Here is a 21,892-nt window from a genome sequence, read left to right as displayed (position 1 = left end):
TAACCTGTTAATCTGTAGACTTTTTTTCAGAAATTTCGCCTAAAGGTACATGCCTAAGTAAATGGAAGATTGCTCCACTTCTACAAGGTCAATTTGCATGTTCTTGGTATCTAGGAACATCTAGGGACATGGGGGTATGTATTCCCGGTGTCAGAAATATTGTGTGTTACTAGGCTTGAGTAAATGGTAATGAAGAAAAGGAGAATATAAATTATGATTTATTTTTGCATCTTTGACGGTGAATAACACCATGTTAAATCTGCGGGGTAAGCAGATGAGCTCACTAAGCTCATTCACCACCTTATTGAGATCATGTGTACAAAAAATCTAAGCAAATGAATAAAGGGAAGATGATTAAACAGAAGGATTTGTAGATACAGTAATAAATGATAATCGATTTTAATTATAAATTCATATTTGACCTTGAACTTGACCTTATTATGGCCAAATCATACATCTATGGATAGGGAAAAGGCTCCTCTTTCCCATGGCAGGGTTAAATCTGGATTTAGTCATTTCCTCACGGTTTTACAATAAAAGAGATATAATTAGCATTTTTCCGATAAATTCTTATTTTCGGTAAATCGTACAAAACATCGGTAAAAATATACACTTTGACTGCTGTTTTGATAGGGTTATGGTATTTACTCTTGGCAAAAAAAACATTAACCTCTTAACATCCAACACATGTGGGCCCTCATGAGAACGTGCCACTTTGCTGACCTCTAGCGGCTCAGGTGTGCATTTCTTTTGATACAATATATATATAGAATTAAAGCCCTATTTATTGCCTGTCAATTGCCCTTTTAGGTGACAAAATCCGTTCAGCGGTTCTCGAGTTACATGCTGATATGTGAGGCGTGCGCCAAAGTACACATTACCACCCCCGACCTCCGGGGGCTCTAGCTCCGTCAATCATTTGGCGATCTCAAAAAAATGTGGACAGGGTTGTAGCCAATGAGGGTGGCTTTCCAATGATACCCCATGATATGATAATTGGGGATCTAATACGGTCTCTATTGATCGATTTATGATAAAGAAAAGCAGGCTTAACAGGTTTAACACCACCAAGTCGACGGCCTGGGCGTTGAACTGGCCCAACTCCCGGAACTGTCCGAGGTGCTGATGACTTTTTCCAACTTTCGCTTGCATTAGACTCCTTTATATCTATCCACTCGTTTATAATTAACAGGTACGTTAAATCAAACGTAACGTTGTCCGCGGAGTAGGTCATGTTGACAGAACTTCTCTGCGAGATGAGGTACTCAAAAAACTGAGTGCCCTCCAACCTAACAAGGCCACTGGCCATGACAACATCCCCTCCAAATTCCTCAGAGACTCAGCAGCCGCCATCACCCCAGTCATCACACACATAATAAACCTCTCCATAAAACAGAGACACGTCCCCAAGGACTTCAAAATTGCGAGAGTGACCCCCCTGCACAAAAAGGGCAGCAAATTAGACCCAGGCAACTACCGCCCTGTTTCTAATCTTACCTCCATCTCAAAAGTCATGGAAAAAAATTTCTACGAACAGGTCGAAAAGCACCTTGTGGAAAAAAAATCTAATCTACAAACTGAGATAGTCTAGCATAGCGAAAACCGTACACAAGACGGCGAAAATAGATGTCCCAATTCTGTCCGTGGCCGACTGCTCGCAGTACTTCTGTTGAAGATCTGACAACAGACAGGAGAACAAAGGATTACTATAAAGGCAAAATACCCAGCAAACCACACACGGTAATTAGTGACAACAAATCACAGGTGACAATCAATCAGAGCTAATTGCAGATGACAGGGTGAAGTACTCCAGAATGGCAGTAGGGTTTCCACTCTTGAGAGAGGAAAAAACCCCAAACGTTACAGTGGAGGTAAACTGTACTCTATCGTCTATCCCCCCCCTCACAGTGAGCTGTGGTGTTCCACAAGGAAGCATACTAGGACCGCTACTGTTCATAATTTATGCAAACTCACGTCATCAGCTTGTGACTGCAACTTGTTCTTGTTCGCTGACGACTCTGCTGGTCTCTGACAAGAACAAGTTACAGGTTGAAAAACCCCTAAGCTCAGAACTCGGCAGAATCTGCACCTGGCTCGCTGATAACAAACTATCATTACACTTGGGTAAAACAGAGTCCATTCTCTTCGGATCAAATAACAAACTCTGCAAGACCGACGGCTTCTCAGTTACAGTGGGTGACAATGTTGTCACAAGGAAAGATGAAATTACATACCTAGGTTCCACCTAGAGGCAAATCTTTCTTGTGACAAAATGGCATCCAATGTAATAAAAAACGAACTAGATTCTTTTACCGGATTTCCTCTCTGGTAAACAAGAATACCCTGAAGACTCTGGCAGGAGCACTCATTCAAGGGTACTACGACTATGCTTGCACCTCATGGTACCAAAGCACCTCAAAGGCGCTAAAAACAAGATTACAAACATCACAAAACAAACTGGTCAGACTACTACTTGACCTTACTCCTAGAACCCACTTCACCCCTGCCCACTTTGACTACCTAGGATGGCTTAGAGTAGATGACAGAGTACAGCAACTTGCAATGGGCCTGGTCTACAAGATACACTATACGACTAAGGTACCCATGTACATGTCAAAATACTTCCCAAAAGTCAGTGAATACCACAACCACAACACCAGAGGGAGCTCAACAAATCATGTTAAACCCAGATTCGGCTCAAACAAGGGACTAAACACGTTTAGCAATTATGCCACATCAATGTGGAACGCCCTACCCAAAGCTGTAAAGGAATGTGAATCACTACCCACTTTCAAAACCACTCTCAAAGAGCACCTACGGGAGACTGCAATTTGAAACTGGCCCCTGTAAATGTACAGTAAATGTCCTAACCCAATAATACACAAGACCCTCTTCTTGGGACCAAGTAAGGTTATCGATATTCCAATGTACAGTTTTGCTTGTACAGTTGTACAGTTTCCCCCACCCCACCTACCCAACCCCACCCCGCCTACCCAACCACACCCCCCCACCCCACCCAACCACCTCCAATGTACAGTTCCCCCCCCACCTACCCAACCCCCCCCCTCCACCCCACCTACCCAACCTCCTCCAATGTACAGTTTCTACGTCAAATGTATATACTCTCTTTTTTAGACTATTTTTGTATCACAAACAGTACTGTATTTGTAAATCTGGTATGTCATAAATGTATAGATGTAGCAGTAGGCTACTGTCTATCTGTATGTCTTGTATGTCATATGTTATGATGGATTGGAAATGGGGGACCCTGATGTAAACAAGACGAAAGTCTTTCTCTGGTCTGCATCCCCTTAACAATTGTGTGTATTGAGCTGTACTGTATTGTACCCATTCTGCAATCTGTTAATAAAGTTTTCAATCAATCAATCAATGGTTTGATAGGAATAAGTTGTCTCTTAATGAAAACAAAACAAAATGTATGGTATTTGGTGGTGATCCTACCGACTGTGAAATTAAACTGAATTTAAATGGAACCGAAATTGAAAAAGTATATGAATATATAGTATATATTCTTAGGTGTGATTAGATCACAACCTCTGTTGGAAGCCACATATACAATATATCAAAGGTAAATAAATAGATTATAACTCTAATTTAAATCGACGTGACTGGAAGAAATGTGGCCAATCACAACAAATTCCTAGTCGCTGATGAGAGTGGAATCCACAAGGTCAAGTCAGGAGTCGAGGGAGATAAGGACCGGTTCACAGCGTTCCTTTCCCCAGCCCTCTTGGACTTGTCTCGCACTCCCAACACACCGCCCCCCCCCCTTCCTCTGTGTTGGCGCCGCGCTGTCGGCCGCCTCGTTTGTGAGGGAGATACCCGCCCCCCCCCCCCCCCCCCCCCCCCCCCCTCCAACAGCCCTGCAACACCCAACCCCTCCCCCCTCCTTCCGCAGGTCGGCTGCCAGTCTCTTTGCGGTGGTGAATACGCGTATGTTTGTCTCAAGGCTAGCCCTACATGCATCATCAAACCCTTTACTATCGCACTACCGACGGTTAACCTTTCACTACCACACTACAGAAGGTAGTTAACCGCCTGTAGTGTGATAGTAAAGGGTTAACCGTTTGGTAGTGCGGTAGTGAAAGGGTTAACCTTCTGTAGTGTGGTAGTGAAAGGTTAACCGTCTGTAGTGTGATAGTAAAGGGTTAACCTTCTGTAGTGTGATAGTAAAGGGTTAACCGTTTGGTAGTGCGGCAGTGAAAGGGTTAAGAACAAATTGTTATTTTCAGTGACGACCTGGCGAGAGGACAAAGGGGCCCCTCGAAGGGTGACAGAGAAAGGGGACCAAAAATGTAAAATATAAATATGGAACATGGACATCAGATAGGGGGGGCGGTGACCCAAACCCACGCCACCTTGCTCATGCACCAAGGAATGTTCATCCAAATAAGATAATATAAGATATTCTTTTATTGATCCCCTTGAGGAAATTCGGGTGTCATAGCAGCACGGTGGAGGGGGGGGGGGGGGGGGGGGGGGGGTACAAGTATGGGCAGGGTAATAGTAGAAGACATGAATATAGGCAATCAATTTAGATCTGAGAAAGAAACGGTGTAAACAATATAATTAACTCTGAATGTAAAAAAAATACGAGGAGAAATAAACGTGTAGATAACGGTGCAGATGAGGGTCTGTACGCCCCGTCGGTTATATTATACGTTACAATAAATATAGGCAATGAAGAATTTGAATCTGAATATAATAATATGAGTAAGAAGAAACGTAAACAGTATACACAAGGTACCCTAACTGGCATGATATGCTGTACGTCATATGTTGTAGTCTGTGACGTACAGCATATAGGTGGTTAAGACTGGTCAGACATTCCATGTTCGCACATGACGGGTTCAGCGCTCTCTTTGTCTCTCTCTATATCTCTCTCTGTATCTCTCTATATCTCTCTGTATCTCTCTATATCTCTCTGTATCTCTCTCTCTATATCTCTCTGTATCTCTCTATATGTCTCTCTCTGTCTCCCCCTGTCTCTCTCTACCCACCCCCCCCCCCCTCTCTCAACAATGTGCATATATCAGAGTATTACTCAGTATCACTTGTACATTTTTTGTCAATGCACTTTACTGCTACATTTACACTCTGGTTAGATACCAACCTCAGTGCATACTATACTACCTACCTGTTAGCTTGTGAATGAAGTCTCCAATCAGCTGTGATATAAAGGCAGTCGGTCGTGAGTAATGACCTACCTTGGCCTCGTGACCTTCTGTTCTCTGCAGTTAGTTAGGGAATTTTAGCAAGATGTTTGGACCATCTGTGAAAAAATGTCTTACCAATAGCTTTCTTCACCAAAGTGTTCCTATAGGTGTCTACTAACACCTCTCAATTTATTCAAACCCAAAATCCTCTGGGGAAATTCTGGAGAGCCAATCAAAGTTAAGGAGCCCAGGGGGCTTGGGTGAAAAATATGAAAAATCAAATATTAACTTGTGGGGTGTCTTAACTAGGGTTTTTCAGGGCGCTGAATCTATTCCAACCATTCGGTTTTTTAGTAAAAAAAACAACAGTTTTTCCATAAGAACATATATTTTGACTTTATTCCAAGAGAAATGTAACGTTACATAGAAATGTGCATATTGATACATGGTTTCAGTTTTTTTTTACTAAGCCAACTCCCCATCTTCCTCACTCCTTTTCTCGTCTGTCTGGTTGTTATGGCACTCTCCTTTACACTTGCCACAAGCAGATATGCACTTGACCCCCTGTTTTTTACAGCAGCACCTGGGTGTACTGCAGTCTCCCTCAGGATAGGATATAGGATGCGATCTCGAAATTATTCTTAGAATTTTTCAGTGTCAAATTTGGATTTGTCCTTGCAGTGTGGCCAGTGGGTGCCGTTCTAGGTGGTTACCACGTGGTGTCGCTAGAGCACTCTTTTCCATTATTTTCAATCAAGCTTGAAAACAGTGGCGCGACACCCGTCTCCCTCAGCCTGTCCTCTATATATACCCATAATCAACTAATTAATCATTTCAGTCGGACGCCCATCAAAGAGCCACGCCAAACATAGCTGTGAAGCAGGCTTTCGTTTGAAACCAAAATAGTTTTTATTATGATTTATGATGAATTGAAAATGGGGGACCCTGATGTAAACAAGACTAAAGTCTTTCTCTGGTCTGCATCCCCTCCTTAACAATTGTGTGTATTGAGCCGTACTGTATTTGTACCCATTCTGCAAACTTATATCTTTATAATCTTATCGATGAGCGATCTGTCTCTACATGAATGGTTATTTCAAGTCTATACAATGGCGGAAAATAAGGCGTCTGGTTCACAGCCAGGAGGAGAGGTGTCGTTGTGTGCCTGTGCCGCTGTGCGTACGATGTGACATCGGTTTCGTTTCCTCTCACGGCCGGCCGGGCGATGTTGTAAGGAACGGAGGCCTGTTTGAACGGGAGTAACCCCGGCTGGTTTACCGAAAATAACCCGGGCACTGCAGCATCAGCACCAGGCGTCGGCTGCGCAGGTGCGGTCTTTTTTTAAAGAGACCGCGCATGTGCAATTCAATAGGCCTATCTATGTGTCTATTGTTTACATCGAGACCCAAAGCATACAGTATAGTAGTAGCACATTATAAACAAGGGAGACCTTATAATGGGGTTAACAGTTATCCAAATAGACAGTCTCCTCCCCACCGTATATATTTTCTCCCACCCACCCCCTCCTAATGTACAGTCTCCTCCCCATCATATGTATATTTTCTCTGTTAGGATCTATGAACAGTACTGTATATTTGCATATCGTATATGTCACAAATGTAACTATTATATACCTGTATGGCATGTATGTCCCTATGCCATAAATGTCATGATGATTCATGTATGTCGTGTATGTCATAAATGTCACTATGAATTGAAAATGGGGGACCCTGATGTAAACAAGACGAACGTCTTTCTCTGGTCTGCATCCCCTTAACAATTGGGTGTATTGAGCCGTACTGTATTGTACCCATTCTGCAATCTGTTAAATAAAGTTTTCATTAATTCATTCATACGGGAGGAGAAGATAGAACGGTGTACAGAACATCGACATTTTTATAAAATTGTACTTGAAGGCCGAATTGTTTTCATCACATGTGCTTTTATATCCTATTGTATCAGAGAGGGGATGTGCTATATTAGTAATCACAGCGTGTTCGCCGTGTCGTTTAATTGGTTCCATATTGTGTGGAGAAATCATCCAAAATAAGAATTCGGAATTACAGCCCGAGAGAGTTGAGCATTGATTGATTGATTGATTGATTGATTGATTGAAAATTGTATTAAGATATTGCAGAATGGGTACAATACAGTACATCTCAATACACACAGGGGATGCAGACCAGAGAAAGACTTTCGCCTTGTTTACATCAGGGTCCCCCATTTTCAATTCATCATAGACCGCGTTCAGACAAACAAAAACAACCCGTCCTTTAACGGCAGAAACCCCCGCACCGCCCTCTGTGTGTCGCTCAGCATCCTTCGCCAATCCCACCAGCAACGCCCTGTACGGTACGGTACCCCCCCCCCCCCCCCCCAAGCAGGTGGGTGTGTGTGTGTCACAGTCCAGATGCACTGACCACTGACCAGTCCAGGGCAGGGAACAACACACTCATTTACGGCATGTTGAATTGTCCCTTTTAATACTGCAGCGCCCAGTATAACGGGACAAACGCTCCCATTCACACCTTGACCGAAATCTCGAATTCACCCCACGGACAAAAACACATTGTATTATATATACGAGCAGGTGCAGGAGCGACGAAGAAGTGACGCATCTATAGTCGCTTTACGACCAACGACTTGTGAGTTGTTGTTTTTTTTGCACCATGAATGAAGCCCCCCCATGATGATAGTGATACCGACTATTGAGCTGCTTAAATACTGCAGACACACACGGCTGGGAGACGGCGACCAACAACAACACAGACAGGAGGGTGATGCGTGTGTGTGCGGTGCATGCGTGCGTGTGTGTGTGTGTGAGAGAGTGAGGGTGAGGGTCCTGGACGTATGGATGTAACCAGAAGAAGAGACGGAGCGTCGAGTACACCCAGACAACAAGATGACTCGATGCGCTCATAGTAGTTTCACGTCGGACATGGTTTTAATTGCGAGGGTTGTTGTTGGATACGGGATGCTGATGCTGCGCCGGACCGGAGACGAGGAGGCATCGAGGAGGACATCATCATCATCATCACCGTCGTCCTAGAGAGAGACGCTGGGTGCAGCCGACGCCGCGGGCCATCTTTCGGCCGGGACTCCATTGGGGGATGTTGTGTCGCTGATTTTGTGGCGTTCTCCTGTGTTTTAAGAGGAATCGACTCGGCCCTGTTGCTCTTGTCTGGAAAGGGGTGCTACTCAACTGGTCGCTATATTACAACACACATAAGTATGTGCAATGCGTTAATCATGCCTATGGATGGATAAATAAGATAAAGTTGGTGTGTGTGTGTGTGTGTTTTGGATGGGGGTGGGGGCGAGTTGATTCTGCAGTTATGCATATCGGAGCAATTTGCCTAAATCTTTTGACTCATACTCTCTACTCTACTGCATGATGCACCCTCATTCTACCTGTCAATCATGTAACGTCCCCTCCCACTCTTGTTAACAACACCCTATCATCAGTTTGACGACGTGTTTTCATCATCATCTTCATTAGGATGCAGTAACAGGTAGCATGCATCTCACTTCACCGGCAAACCAATGGCCATTACTGACTGCAACACCTTGTACCCTGTTTATACCATAGAATGGACATTGTTATCCAAAGTGCCTTATATGGGCACGTAACTTAAAGGTGCTGTAAGTGGTATTTATTTTGTTAAGATAAGTGTTAAATAGCTCTGACAGCCATCACTGATATAGAGTGTCTGGTCAGTAACATGGGTCTGTCTCTCAGTCCCTCCTGCTCTGCAGTAAACACAAAATATATTTTCTGGTATCCCGTTCCAACTTTATCCAATCAGGAGAGAGAACCCTAGATATATTTTTATTTCTTATTTCAAGAAATATTGCCAAGCCACATTTGCTGCCAGTGTGGAGTGCTCTCTCCCGATTGGATAAAGTGGGAACGGGATACCAGGAAATGTATTTTGTGTTTACTGCAGAGCGGAGGGACTGGGAGACCCATGTTACGGACCAGACACTCTATATCAGTGATAAGCTGTCAGAATGTAGAGCTATTATTTTAACATGTAGACAAGAACATACCTCTCACAGCACCTTTAAGGGTATACATTTCCTGTAGCCCATAGGTGTGTCATCATCAAAGCCCCCTAAGTCTGGCAGAGTTTAATTTAATTTCAAACCTTTATTTACACTCGAAAGGCAACTGTGGTTTCCCTCATTTACAGTCACACAAGTGTACATACAGAAATAAGCACAAAAAAAAGCACATGAAATCACACAGCATATAAAATCACAACAATAAGACAACAAGACGAGGCAAAAAGCAAGGATAACAAATCGATTCAAACACGTACAACTTGATTGACAAAGGTTGTAGATCAAGGTTTTAAACTCTGCAACAGAGGGGATAATCTCAAGCTTTATGGTCCCCCGAGTTTGCTCTGAACAGGGTAAATCTGCATTTTGCTATGATGCCTCTCTAGCTCCTGGAATGAACTCCCACCGGTCCTTAATATTCACGCGTCCTGGACTAAAGCCATTTCGTATTCGACTAATAGTCATAGGATTTGTCATCTTGTAGTCAAGGATCGTTGACAAATTAGGAAATAACTCATTCGGCATGAAACTAAAGCATACACATCGACTAGCAAAGTCGACCAGATTGACTGATTAATGGGCTATGATGAGGGGCCCCTGCATCATTATCACTGTGATAATTGTACATTCATTGAATCGGGTGAATGAAGTGTTTCTTTCATCTAGATCCAGCCGGCCACAATATCAAACAGGGCCAGACCACAAATACACCTCCCAGACGACGAACACGTTAACACATGAATGACGTCTCGTCTTGCATGTACAGCATGTAACTGAGTGTGTTCCACCGTTCTGACAGCTCACAGTGACCCAGGAACATGTGAGTCCATTTACCATTAAAGACACAACCACACGTGGGGTAGTGTCTAGATCCTATCGCCTGGAAGGACGTTGTTTTTATGGGGGGGGGGGGGTGTTCACCACTTTTTGACCAGTCAGTCACTAGAACGGGCCACGCTCTGCTCCTGTGAGCTACAGTATGATGACCACACCGTGGCGACCGGGTCATCATTCACTACAATCACCGCTCTCGCTAATATGACTGACTAATGCCTTTTTTACCATTTCACGTGGCAATTCCGTCCCACCCGTACGCAGTGTCCCACTGAATCGCGTGTGACATTTTTACTATGGGCCACTGCACTTCCGCGTTCCATGGAGGGGGGGAAGAGAGCACAATTGATTGATTGATTGAATTGATTGATTGAATTGATTGATTGATTGATTGATTGATTGATTGAAAACTTTATTAACAGATTGCAGAATGGGTACAATACAGTACAGCTCAATACACACAATTGTTAAGGGGATGCATGGACCAGAGAAAGACTTTCGTCTTGTTTACATCAGGGTCCCCCATTTTCAATTCATCAGGACATATATGACATACAGATAGACAGTACTGCTACATCTATACATTTATGACATACCAGATTTGCAAATACAGTACTGTTTGTGATACAGAAGGAGTCACGAAAAGGGAGTATATACATTTGACGTAGAAACTGTACATTAGGGGATAAAATGAATGAATGTTGATTAGAGCCTTGACGTAAGTGGTTGTAAGTCAAATAAGACCACTTACGTAAAGGCTCTAATGAACATTCATTCATTATATATCCCCTCGCGCTCCCCACTCTCTCCCATGAGCTCAAAATAGCGGAAGTGTTGCGGTGGTCTCTACCCTATAGGCTCGCGTCCGCTCCAGGGGCGGGGGACACGCGCGAAGGCGAAGGCCTTCATTTCAGTAAGAGGCCTGTTAAAAATCCTCTGCCGGTGTGTTACGTGGGCTTCTAGGCTGTAATGGAAATGTACTAATGGTGGGACAATCAATAAAGAGCACGAGTTCTTCTCTCCTCCTCTGTTCACCGAAGGAGCTTCCATTCCACCTAGTTATTATAAACTACTGAGGAGTCGGTCACAGTCAACCGGTACCCATATAACTGATGATAATAACATGTACAATAGTGCTGTAGCTGTATATACCATATATATTTATGTATTTATATTTATCGCATATATATATTGTATACGTCTTTAAACTGCTTTTTAGCATCACGTTATTGACGACTCTCTAGGCAGGTTGGTAGTTCTCAGTTCAGGCCTTCATTGCCACAGTTCTCAAACAGGTTGCAGTATCAGACTCATTGCTCCCCTTTCCCATGCCCCAAGAGGGCACACGCTGGGTGCCACACCCTCTTATACCTCTCCAGGTCAGCCCGTGCACTCTCGACTCTGTCAACCCGCGGCTGGCGCGGCCAATAGCGCCGCCGCCAGCGCCGGGATGGCGGAGTGTTGAGTGACTGACCAACCGACCCAAATCCCAGGGTCGCTACAATATGTAACGATTGTGTGATCGTCACCTTAAACTTCGATGCCCCGAGGGAGTTTCGAACCTGTGGTCTGTCTGCCGCACCGCGGGCTACAGCACAGACCGATATACCAAGAAGTAGGGATGTCCGATATTATCGGCCGATATTGGCATTAAAATGTGATATCGAAAATTAGCGGTATCGGTTTAAATATTTTTATTTAATTTTTAATTTTTTTTAATTACATTTATTTAACCTTTATTTACCCAGGCAAGAAAGTAAGAACAAATTCTGATTTAATTTATTGTCAAAAGTATGCATAATGTTGTGTTAATTCCACAACAAGAGATATATTAATTACCTGAAATTGCATATATCGGTATCGGTTGATATCGGTATCGGAAATTAAGAGTTGGACAATATCGGTATATCGGTATTGGTAAAAAAGCCAATATCGAACATCCCTACCAAGAAGTGAACTCACTGCTTTGTAACGTGTCTATGTGTCTTTTAAGGGTGAGAGTGAGTTTAACCCATAGCACCGCTACTCGCCACAGTCACTTCACAACATCTGAAGTCTATCGTGACTGCGCCTCACGGTACCATCCGTTACACTCACCCCTCCTTAAACTCACTCCACTCCACCCAAGGCATCGGGTCACCTTAAACTTCGATGTCCCGGGGGAGTTTCGAACCCACGGTCTGCCGCACCGCGGGCTACAGCACAGACCGCTATACCAAGAAGTAGGGGTGGGACGATACATCGATCCAGATCGATATATCGATCTATTATTAATAATCAAATAGGATTGATGCAACGTAAAAAGATCGATTCATATTGCGATACTCTTATTTTGAAAATCCGGCAAGTCGTATCCGCCCGCGCCCAGTAGTCTGAAACTCTGTGTAGACATTACAGCAGAACAGCGCTACAGAGCGCCTATTTTGCGACCCGATATAAGTCTGTGCAGTTTTTTCCCCGCAACGGGTCAAAAGCATCTAACATGCTTTGCATCGTCGCCATTCCTTTATGCCCACGTCGCGTGGGCAGATCTAAATTAACGTTACGTTAGCTGCTTAAGCTAACTAAGCTAAGCAGCTAACCGTGAGAGAACAGGAGAGAGGAGAGGGGAAGGAGGAGGGGCGGGGACATTCTACCTTTCTGTGGGGGACTGGGGGAGGGGCATTCTGTGTGTGTGTGTTTGAAAATACCAGATGAAGTCAGGAGTATTATTATATTGATATTATTTACTGAGGATGGACAGATAATGTTGATATTTAAACATGAATACATAATAAATGTATTCATGATCATCATGCAACATAAAACAATTGTAGGAACAGTTTGGGAGAGGGAGGGGTTTTAGCTTGCGTGTTGTGAGTTCCAAAACATTTTACTTAAAGTTTAAAGCTCAATATATAAAAACGTGGCACTTTACAGTGAACAGGAGGTCTATTTGTATTAAAAACAATAGATTGTTTTTCATTTAAATGTCTGGAAGAGCTCAAAAATAAAAACGTCAATTGATATTTCCGTAGCCTTTTTTCAGTTGATCTAAATGTGACTGATGGGCACATAATATGGGCACATAATATCGTCTCATATCGATCGCAGGCATCTGAATCGAATCGTATCGTATCGTGGCAGACTTTGTGATATCGGCAAATATCGTATCGTTGTCCCAAGGATCGATATCGTATCGTGATGAAACTGGTGATTCCCACCCCTACCAAGAAGTGAACTCACTGCTTTGTAACGTGTCTTTTAAGGGTGAGAGTGAGTTTAACCCATAGCACCGCTACTCGCCCCAGTCACTTCACAACATCTGAAGTCCATCGTGACTGCGCTTCGCGGTACCATCCGTTACATATATATATTTATTACATGGCGTTTTCACATATGCCGAAATGCTTGCTTGTGATTGGTCAATAGCGCTCGTCAGAGGTCCGTTATTACTCGATAACGGACCTCTGCCGAACAATAATGACCGCTGTGCGCAGCTGTTCGCAATCAAGCCCACTGACACACTGCATCAGTGCAGCCAATCAGACACACCTGCCGGCTGCACTGAAGCGGAGTGTGTGTGACGATGACAGCGGGAGCGACAGAACAGAACTGCGTCTGCATTTGATCTCGTCTTGTCGATGTAAAATGAATTAGGTATATTGTTAGTAAGTTAGCCATGTAATACGCGGGATAATGTATAGCTATACTCGATCATTGTCACAAAATAATTGACCTTCACTGACGTTTAAAACACCTCGGCGAGGCGCCTCTGTATTTTAAACTCTGTGTCGGTCAATTATTTTGCGACAATTACCTCGTAGCTATACATTATCCCTTACATATTAGTGCTGTCAGGCAATTAAAAAAATGTATCTAATTAATTACAGGATTTGTAATTAATTAATCTAATTAATCGCATTTTAATCACATAACCATTTTATGCCTGATATTCTATATTCTATAATCATATTTCAAATTGCATGTGTCCGGATGGCAGAATTCAGTACTGTATCTACAAAACTAGGGATGCCCCGATCACGTTTTTTGCCACCGATACCGATCACCGATCGTCGTGATCCATATCGGCCGATACCGATCCGATACCGATTGTTTTTGATTAAAAAGAAATTAAAAATTATTTTATATAAAAAGTTTTTTTTTTTTTTTTTTTTATAAAATATATATATTATATAATTAGACTTGTACTTGTATTATCTGCGACTGCGAGACATCGCCACCACGCAACAAGTCAAAATGCTCACTATCTGCAAACAGCTCCACTGTCTGTGTGTACTCTAGTAGCCCAGCTCAAAAGGATTCTCCGGCGCTGCAGCGGGACCCCATTGGTAACGTTAAGTGCTTTGGTCGTTTCACATTCAGCAAGCCCTCAGCTCGAATACGCATTAAATCAATGTTATAAGACATTGATATCAAGAGCTATCTGTAGCTACTGCTAGCCGGCTAGATGACGTTAAGACAGAACTTTAGTTCAATGGGACATTTCGTTTTGAACAGTAAACGAACGTCAGCTAACGCAAGCTAACTGAGGTATGAACATGAACTACTAGACTTTCTGGATCATTTGTTGATATCAGGAGCTATCGGTAGCTAGCCGGCTAAATACCGTTAGACAATGCCTACTAAACGTGAATAGTTGACTGGGTAATTTTGTTTAAACAGTAACGATAGCTAGGTAGCTAACGTTAGCGCAGGTCGAATGCAGTGCACTACAGACTCGAGCAGAGGAGCCGCACCTCTTTGTTTACAAACTCTACACGGGGGCGGGCGGGGCTAGGGAGGAGGAGCAGCGGCAGTTTGCAGGTCGTGTGTGTCTGAGACAGACAGCGAGTGAGAGCTTCGCTTGATCGGTTTCCGCTATCGGCGAATATGACTAATTATCGGAATTCACAGATTGCATATTTATACTGAGTATCGGCCGATAACGATCGGTGGCCGATCGATCGGGGCATCCCTATACAAAACCTTCTGTTTAATCATCTTCCATCTATTAATTTGCTTAGATTTTTCACGTCTGGTCAATTTGAGCATAGTGTTATTCACAGTCACAGATAAAAAAAAATTTAATTGATATTCTCATTTGGTTCATTACAATTTACTCAAGCCTAGTAACAGACACAGTATTTCTGACACTGGGAATACATTCCCTGAGATCCATAGATGTCCCTAGAATTAGATACCAAGAACATGCAAATGGACCATATAAAAAAAAAGTCTGTAAATGTGTATTCTACATTCTTATGGAATGAATGAGATAAAAAAAGCATATACATTTTTATTTTGTTTGTAATTAATTTTGAGTTAATTTTCATAACGCGATAATTTGCTGTGTAATTAATTAATCTAATTAACGCGATAAACTGACAGCCCTAATATATATATATATTATCCATATCATTCTGAATATACCTGCATATAATCCGCTATACCTACTTATACACCTGCAATAGTGCTGTATATACCGTACATATATATTTATTCTTACCATATATATCTATCTACATCTGTCTGTAGATAGTTGCACATAATTCTTTTACATATATGTAGATGCTACTGTACATATCTGTATATGTACATATCCCTTACCTACTCTTACTAGTTATGCTTCCTACCATAGTGTCTTTATACCTGTATCACTGTACATATTAATACTACTGTATGTACTCTGTACATACATCTGATTAGTACTATTACTCAGTAGTACTAATTTATATATGTTATAGGGGTGTAACGGTACACAAAAACCATGGTTCGGTACGTACCTCGGTTTTGAAGTCAAGGATCGGTACGGGTTTTCGGTAGAGTGGGGGAAAGTTTGGCTTTCCATGTTCCACTCAGGGGTGATGTAGTGTGCAGTAACTAATTGTACTTGTAGGGCTGTCAACGAATATTCTATATTGAAATTAATAATCGACTTGTAAATATATTTTTTAATAATTATTATTATATTAGATTGTGGAAAAAACAGCCCCCGGTGGGCGGTCGTTACTGGTTAACATACTGTTGTATTCGTTCTGTACACTACACAGCCGTTTGGTATGGTACGGTACACACTGAAACGGTACGGTTCGGTAAGGATACGTGTACCTTTACACCCCTAATATGTTATACTCAGTTTAATCACCTGTACATTTGTTATTACCATTGCACTCTACTGTTACATTTGCACTCTAGTTGGATGCCAAACCTCATTGTACTGTACTTGTGCTGTATGGTGAGTTTGGTGACAATACATTTTAATCTAAACTAATCTAATCTAACGGGTCTGACCCTTTAACTTGGTTACATTGGTGGCAGCGGTGGGATCTCACTGCCCTGTGAAACTGTATCCAGGTTCACGTAGCAATGGGGGTGGGATATCAGTGCCTTGACACTGGAAAAGGACGTGCGAGGATGTACTTCTCGGGGGGAGGATGACTATGAACTACTGAGGAGTTGGTTGCTGTCAACCAGCAACTGCTAACGGGTCTGACCCTTTAGCTCAGCTGGTTAGTGCGGCCGCCTGTGGATCCTATGGTCCGGTTACATTATCATTGAAGTCAGTGGACTGTACAACGCTACTTTAGATATTGCTAACCTGCGAGCAGTGGGTGGTGTGTGGCCCTATGCCTTGTCTCCATTAGCTATGTTCAGCCTGGCTGGAGCTAGTCATGGTCTAAGCATGGTATGGTACGGTTGGGTTTGTGTCTCTAGGGTGGGTGGGGGACACTGTACAACTGTACAAGCAAAACTGTACATTGGAATATTGACAAAACCATACATGGTCATTTACTGTACATTGGAGGGGGTTGGGTTAGGACATGGTCTAAGCATGGTATGGTACGGTTGGGTTTGTGTCTCTATTAGCTATGTTCAGCCTGGCTGGGGCTAGCCATGGTCTAAGCATGGTATGGTACGGTTGGGTTTGTGTCTCTATTAGCTATGTTCAGCCTGGCTGTGACTAGCCTTGGTCCAAGCATGGTATGGTACGGTTGGGTTTGTGTCTCTATTAGCTATGTTCAGCCTGGCTGGGGCGGGGTCATACCTATGTTCCCCGGGTCCTATGTTCCCCGGGTCCTATGTTCCCCGATTGATTGATTGATTGACATTTTTATAAATGTTTATTATTTTATTAATTATTAATGTCCGCCTTGTTTCGAACTGGTTAAGTTTAGGCCCTCTTTCGAAGTTGGTTAAGGTTAGAGTTTGGAATCAGGGCTGGTTGATTGATTGATTGAAAACTTTATTAACAGATTGCAGTATGGGTACAGTACAGTACAGCTCAATACATACAATTGTTAAGGGGATGCAGACCAGAGAAAGACTTTCGTCTTGTTTACATCAGGGTCCCCCATTTTCAATTCATCGTAACATATATGACATACATGACATACAGATAGACAGTACTGCTACATCTATACATTTATGACATACCAGATTTGCAAATACAGTACTGTTTGTGATACAAAAAGAGTCCAGAAAAAAGAGTATATACATTTGACGTAGAAACTGTACATTGGATTGGGTAGGTGGGGGGGTGGGGGTGGGGGGGGACTGTACATTGGAGGTGGTTGGATGGGTGGGGGGGGGGGGGGGGGGGGGTTGGGTAGGAGTGGGGGGGGGGGAGGTTGGGTAGGAGGGGTGGGTGGGGGACACTGTACAACTGTACAAACAAAACTGTACATTGGAATATTGACAAGACCATACTTGGTAATTTACTGTACATTGGAGGGGGTTGTGTTCGGACATTTACAGGGGCCAGTTTCGAGTTGCAGTCTCCCTTAGGTGTTTTTTGAGAGTGTTTTTGAAAGTGGGTAGTGATTCACATTCCTTTACAGCTTTGGGTAGGGCGTTCCACATTGATGTGGCATAATTGCGAAACGTGTTTAGTCCCTTGTTTGAGCCGAATCTGGGTTTGACATGATTTGTGGAGCTCCCTCTGGTGTTGTGATCGTGGTATTCACTGACCTTTGGGAAGTATTTTGACATGTACATGGGTACCTTGGTCGTGTAGTGTATCTTGTAGACCAGGCCCATTGCAAGTTGCTGTACTCTGTCGTCTACTCTAAGCCATCCTAGGTTGTCAAAGTGGGCAGGGGTGAGGTGGGTTCTAGGAGTAAGGTCAAGCAGTAGTCTGACCAGTTTGTTTTGAGATGTTTGTAATTTTGAGGTGCTTTGGTACCATGAGGTGCAAGCATAGTCGTAGTACCCTTGAATGAGTGCTCCTGCCAGAGTCTTCAGGGTATTCTTGTTTACCAGTGAGGAGATCCGGTACAAGAATCGAGTTCGTTGGTTGACTTTTTTTATTACATTGGATGCCATTTTGTCACAGGAAAGATTTGCCTCTAGGATGGAGGTGGTCTGACTATCTATCGCTACCGGGGAACATAGGACCCGTGGAACATAGGACCCGGGGAACATAGACATGCTCCCGCTGGGGCTAGCCATGGTCTAAGCATGGTATGGTACGGTTGGGTTTGTGTCTCCATTAGCTATGTTCAGCCTGGCTGGGGCTAGCCATGGTCTAAGCGTATGGTACGGTTGGGTTTCTGTCTCCATTAGCAATGTTCAGCCTGACTGCAAGTTAGCCTAGCTTAGCACAAATTAACGAAAGTGGATACGGACCACTAGCCTAGTTTACAAACATCCATTAATATGTGCTAAACTGGGCTAGCTTGCAGCCAGATATCTTTCTACTGAACGCACAGAGAGGAAACTGGTATAAGTTCTTGTCTGACTCTGGAGAAGAAGGTAAGTGCATTTCCCATAATGTCGGCGTGTTCCTGTCCAGGATTCCATAACTATCTACTGTATTATGTAGGTGGGGATGGTGGGAGCGGATCCTATGTTCAGAATAGTGAGATTAATCTATTCTCTGGACTTAACTTATTTTTTTATTTATTTTTTATTTTTTTATTGATCTTTTCCCCCCCTCCTTTTTCCTCTGTTTTTCTCCCATCCCAATGTTAGTCGTTATGCCAATTCCCAATCCCCTTCCTGGTCGCTGCGCACCTACCCCCCACAGTCGGTCTGGGAGAGTGGAGGTTATCACGTGCTTCCTCCGACACACGTGTAGCCAATCAAACGCTTCTTTTCACCCGGCAGCGCGGACTCTCACTGAGAGGGTGTAACGTGTGGAAGGATCACACTACCCCCCTTAGATCCTATCCTCGCTGGGCAGGCGCCCCGACCGAACTGTAGGAGTCGCTGTTTACAACGACCAGGACCCACCCATCAGCTTTCCCACCCCTAACACTGCCAATTGTGTTAGTATGAACGACCAGCCAAGCTGATAGCAATGTGGAGAGCTGGGCTCGAACCCAGCGTCTTCCGCATTGGTGGCGAGCGCCTTGCCCACTACACCACCTAGCCGCCCTAGGACTTAAAGTGCAACCTCCACGTTGTATTTCTGTTCAATAAACAATGTGGACTAGGCCAACAGTGACTTTCATGAAGAATTGGAAAAAAAGTATTGAAATTGACCCAGTTTTATCGTTTTTATCAAAACATTTTGTCTGCCCAACACAATCAACATGCACTTGCATATTTTAATCAATGGTTTATAACGTGCACGTGTAATGTCGTCACAACAGGTATTGGTCACCAGGGGGCTCACCAGGGGGCGCTGAGAGTCACACAGCTAGTGGCAGGCAGAGAGCCTTGCTACCATAGATATATGCTTGCTACTACTAGCCGAATGGAAATGTATCTGTTTCACCTCACTATTGCTCCGTGATTATAGCCATCCATCCATCTCTAAAGCTAACCACTATTTGTAAAAGCCACAACCACGTTACCATATTTGTAATAATGTAAATCATTGTGTCGTTGTACACATTGTGTTTATAACGTTAGTAGATAACATAGCTTAGCTTGGTAGCTATTGTGCTAACAACATATCCCGACATCCGGCTCGCTGGCCGGCATGAACGGCCGACCCAAAATGGTTCTCTCCTCTCTGTACACCCCGACCCGTCCCCACGGGTGCCCTGCCGGGGGGCCCATGGACGCGACGGCGGCGGCAGCCGCAGGGCGCCCGAGCCCGCAAAGGCTAGTGTTACACGATAGCTATGAGCTAACTAGCGCTGCGGGCTGTTGTCGAGTCCACAAGCTTCACTCGGTGCATCAGTCACGAAAGGGGCTATGATGAGCTTGGCAAGCCAGAGTAAAACACAGTTTTCATTCAATCAATCAATAACAACATTAACCAGACTCTCGTTGTGTCTATTATGCTAACGCTAACGTTACCTCATTGTGTCTATTCTACACAGATAGCCTCTCGTGTCTATCTGCTAACGTTAGCATTAGGCTAACTAACGTTACGTCCCTAACCCCCAACAACAAGCGTAACTAATCAGCGATCTTTTTGTCAGACTAAACTCTCCGCTCGGTGGCAAATTGTGTTGATGTCGGTTTTGTTTCATCAATAAATGAGGCAGAATACACAGTGACTGTATCCTTTTTTATTGCACTTGTTTCTTGCTGCAAACATACAAAAGACATCCTACGCGAGACATTAAAGATGGCGGCGTTCTGTTTTCGTTCAGACTCCCCAAACAGTGACGTCACGCGTCTCTCTTCTGACCAATCAGTGGTCTGCAGTTTTTCACGTGTCATTTCTGGAGCTCTCATGCTGATCATCAGCAGCCCTGCCTCCCCACACGGAGACAAACTGAGTACTTTATTTTAGTGGAAAAGCAACATTAGATTCGGCTCATTAATATGCAAGCCACACCTGTTGTGACGTCGGCGTTTGATAAGCTTTTTTGATTCGCGCGTGCATGTTATTCGTGCGTGGACCTTTTTAACTCTTTCAGAGTGGCATTTCCGGTGTCAAATGGAAAAAAATAAATAATGAAATTATATACCAATGATGTAAACTACCCATAATTGATCAGTAGGGTTTAACCTAGAGGTTGGGCTTTAACTTATTAACTTCTATTCAATGACAGCTAAGTGAAATTACTATCATTCTCTCTGAACCCCCGTCGTGGGGCGGCACACTTGAAATGAAACGATTGATTGATTGATTGAATGAAAACTTTATTAACAGATTGGAGAATGGGTACAATACAGTACGGCTCAATGTTCTGCTAAGAGGATGAAGACCAGAAAAAAGCCTTTTGTCATGTTTACATAAGGGTCCTCCATTTTCAATTCATCAAAACATTTAGAGACATGCAAATATACAGTACTATTACAATGATGATGACTTACATCTTTGCAGCTTGGTCAAAAAGTGGTGAACAACCCCCCCCCCCCCCATAAAAACAACGTCCTTCCAGGCGATAGGATCTAGACACTACCCCACGTGTGGTTGTGTCTTTAATGGTAAATGGACTCACATGTTCCTGGGTCACTGTGAGCTGTCAGAACGGTGGAACACACTCAGTTACATGCTGTACATGCAAGACGAGACGTCATTCATGTGTTAATGTGTTCGTCGTCTGGGAGGTGTATTTGTGGTCTGGCCCTGTTTGATATTGTGGCCAGCTGGATCTAGATGAAAGAAACACTTCATTCACCCGATTCAATGAATGTACAATTATCACAGTGATAATGATGCAGGGGCCCCTCATCATAGCCCATTAATCAGTCAATCTGGTCGACTTTGCTAGTCGATGTGTATGCTTTAGTTTCATGCCGAATGAGTTATTTCCTAATTTGTCAACGATCCTTGACTACAAGATGACAAATCCTATGACTATTAGTCGAATACGAAATGGCTTTAGTCCAGGACAGCCCTGGTGCTGACACTTTTGAAAAACCCAACATACACAGTAACAGTAAGACGGACATAAGTAGGTGTACTATACCTGCAGAGGCCCCTCCCC

The 21,892-nt window shown here is 43.5% G+C and overlaps 1 protein-coding gene across 1 annotated transcript in view; it reads left to right on the top strand.

The window, feature by feature from the left end:
• The window catches only part of LOC311233618 (uncharacterized protein), a gene marked incomplete at both ends in the record, with an annotated part of 33,656 nt that extends 22,115 nt beyond the window's left edge, over positions 1–11,541 (top strand). The window contains 3 exons of the mRNA XM_084320584.1: positions 3,920–3,954; positions 7,494–7,529; positions 11,456–11,541. Of these exons, the coding sequence (XP_084176710.1) occupies positions 3,920–3,954; positions 7,494–7,529; positions 11,456–11,541 (157 nt within the window). The remainder of the gene's footprint in view (positions 1–3,919; positions 3,955–7,493; positions 7,530–11,455) is intronic.
• Between the last annotated feature and the right edge of the window lie 10,351 nt (positions 11,542–21,892).

This window comes from Notolepis coatsorum, assembly GCF_963971535.1.
Source record: "Notolepis coatsorum genome assembly, chromosome: 8".
Classification (NCBI taxonomy): Eukaryota; Metazoa; Chordata; class Actinopteri; order Aulopiformes; family Paralepididae; genus Notolepis; species Notolepis coatsorum.
The sequence above is the reverse complement of the archived record's forward strand: the minus strand, read 5'-3'. Positions and strand labels throughout refer to the sequence as shown.